General features: G+C 51.9%; 1 protein-coding gene across 1 annotated transcript in view; it reads left to right on the forward strand.

The window, feature by feature from the left end:
• Positions 1 to 1,792: 1,792 nt before the first annotated feature.
• The window catches only part of MINDY4 (MINDY lysine 48 deubiquitinase 4), a 100,755-nt gene continuing 100,698 nt past the window's right edge, over positions 1,793 to 1,849 (forward strand). Inside the window, exon 1 of the mRNA XM_007466106.1 lies at positions 1,793 to 1,847. Coding sequence (XP_007466168.1) covers positions 1,793 to 1,847 — 55 coding nt within the window. The remainder of the gene's footprint in view (positions 1,848 to 1,849) is intronic.

The following is a 1,849-nucleotide window of genomic DNA, read 5'->3' on the forward strand; positions in this document are numbered from 1 at the left end:
TCATTGCGGTGTCCCCCCGGTTGCGGAGCACGGGCTCCAGGCGCACGGGCCTTCATAGTGGGTCTTGCTGCCTCATTCCCTCCTGGCCTCCCTGTTTCTCAGGCTCGATGCTGTCTCAGGACCTTTGCACTTGTTTCTTCTACCTGGAGTGCTCTTTCTCTGAGTATCTGCATGGCTTTTATCCTGTCTTTCTTGCAAGTTTTTCCTGAAATACTACTATCTAAGTAATCGTTATGGTCTAATGTTTGTGTTTCCCCTAGATTCATATGTTGAAATCCTAACCGCTAGCATGATGGTATCAGGAGATAGGGCCTTTGGAGGTGCTTAGGTCATGACGGTGGAGCCCTCTTGGAGGGGATTCGTTCCATTACAAAAGAGGCCCCACCAAGCTCCCTCACTCTTTCTGCCATGTGAAGATGCAGTAGGAGGATAGCCATCTACGAACCAGGAAGCAGGCCCTCAGCAGACACTGAATCTGTCGGTGCCTTGATCTTGGATTTCCATACTTTCCTTTTGAAATAAATCTAGAAACACGTATGTTGGCTTAAAGTCAATAATATGTAAGTAACAGTATAGGTTTTATGGCCTGAATTGTGTCCCTCAAAATCTGTATGTTGAAGTTCTAACCCCCAGTACCTCAGAATGTATATGTAGTTGGAGACTGGGCCATTAAAGAGGTAATTAAGTTAAAATGAGGTATTTAGCGTAGACCTAATTCAGTTGACTGGTATCCTTTTAAGAAGAGAAGATTAGGACACAGACATGCAGAGGGAAGACCATGCGAAGACACAGGGAGTAGGCAGCGATTTATATGCCAAGGAGAGAGACCTCAGAAGGAACCAACTCTGCTGACACCTTGATCTTGGACATCTAACCTCCAGAACTGTGAGAGAACACATTTCTGTTGTTTAAGCCATCCAGCGTGTGGTACTTTGTACACCAGCGCTAGCAAACCAATACACTGGGTGATGTGCGGATGCGGCGGAGATTGTGAAGGTGGTCCCCAAGTGACTGAGTTTGGGGAAGCTGGTACTGGGCAAAGGTATGGGTTTGGCTGGAATCCTAGCCTTGTCCGTTCCTAGTTGTGTGATCTTTAGCACAATCTTAACCTCTCTGAATCTCAGTGTCTTGGTTTAAAGAATGGGCCGATAGTAAGCACCTTGCCTGGAGGTTGTAGGATTAAAGATGTGATAACGTGTGTAAATGCCTGGTGCTCAATAACTGGCAGTCTTCTTACGGGAAAGCAGGCACCAAGGGGGCCAGGGATTCATCCTTTAATTTAAGCACCAAGTCAGCAGAGAGTCCTGGGCCTCCTTATCCCTGCAGCGTTGGCCAACCAAGGTGAGTCAGCCTGGGGGAACCCAGGAGACGGCTGAGGTGCTAGGGGTGGATCTCTAGGGGCCACTTCACTGTGGGTTTACTCCTCTAGGAACCAGGAGCCAGGCACTCTCCCCAATTCACACCTTGTGAGATGCGACTCTCATTGGAGCAGCGACTTGTTCTAGGCCACCCAGATGCACAGGGCCAGTGCCAGGACCCAAGCCCGGAGCCCGCGGCCTGATCCCTAGGATGCACGGGGCTTGTACCTTCTGGGTTCCGCCTCCAGCTCTCAGAGCAAGTTTGAAGATTGCCCCGCCCCTTCCCTCCCGCCTTCCCAGCCCGCGCGCTCCCAAGGAAGGGGCGGAGTTCTCCAGCTCTGAGGACACCGTCGCCACGGCAACGCGGCCATACTGGCCCCAACGGACCCGGGATCTGGGGCTGCGGCGCTGAGGCCTCGTGGGCAGACCGGAGCATGGACAGCCTCTTCGTGGAGGAGGTGGCGGCCTCCCTGGTCAGGGAGTTCCTCAGC

The sequence above is a fragment of the Lipotes vexillifer genome, unplaced genomic scaffold (genome assembly GCF_000442215.2).
Source record: "Lipotes vexillifer unplaced genomic scaffold, Lipotes_vexillifer_v1.1 scaffold150, whole genome shotgun sequence".
NCBI lineage: Eukaryota > Metazoa > Chordata > Mammalia > Artiodactyla > Lipotidae > Lipotes > Lipotes vexillifer.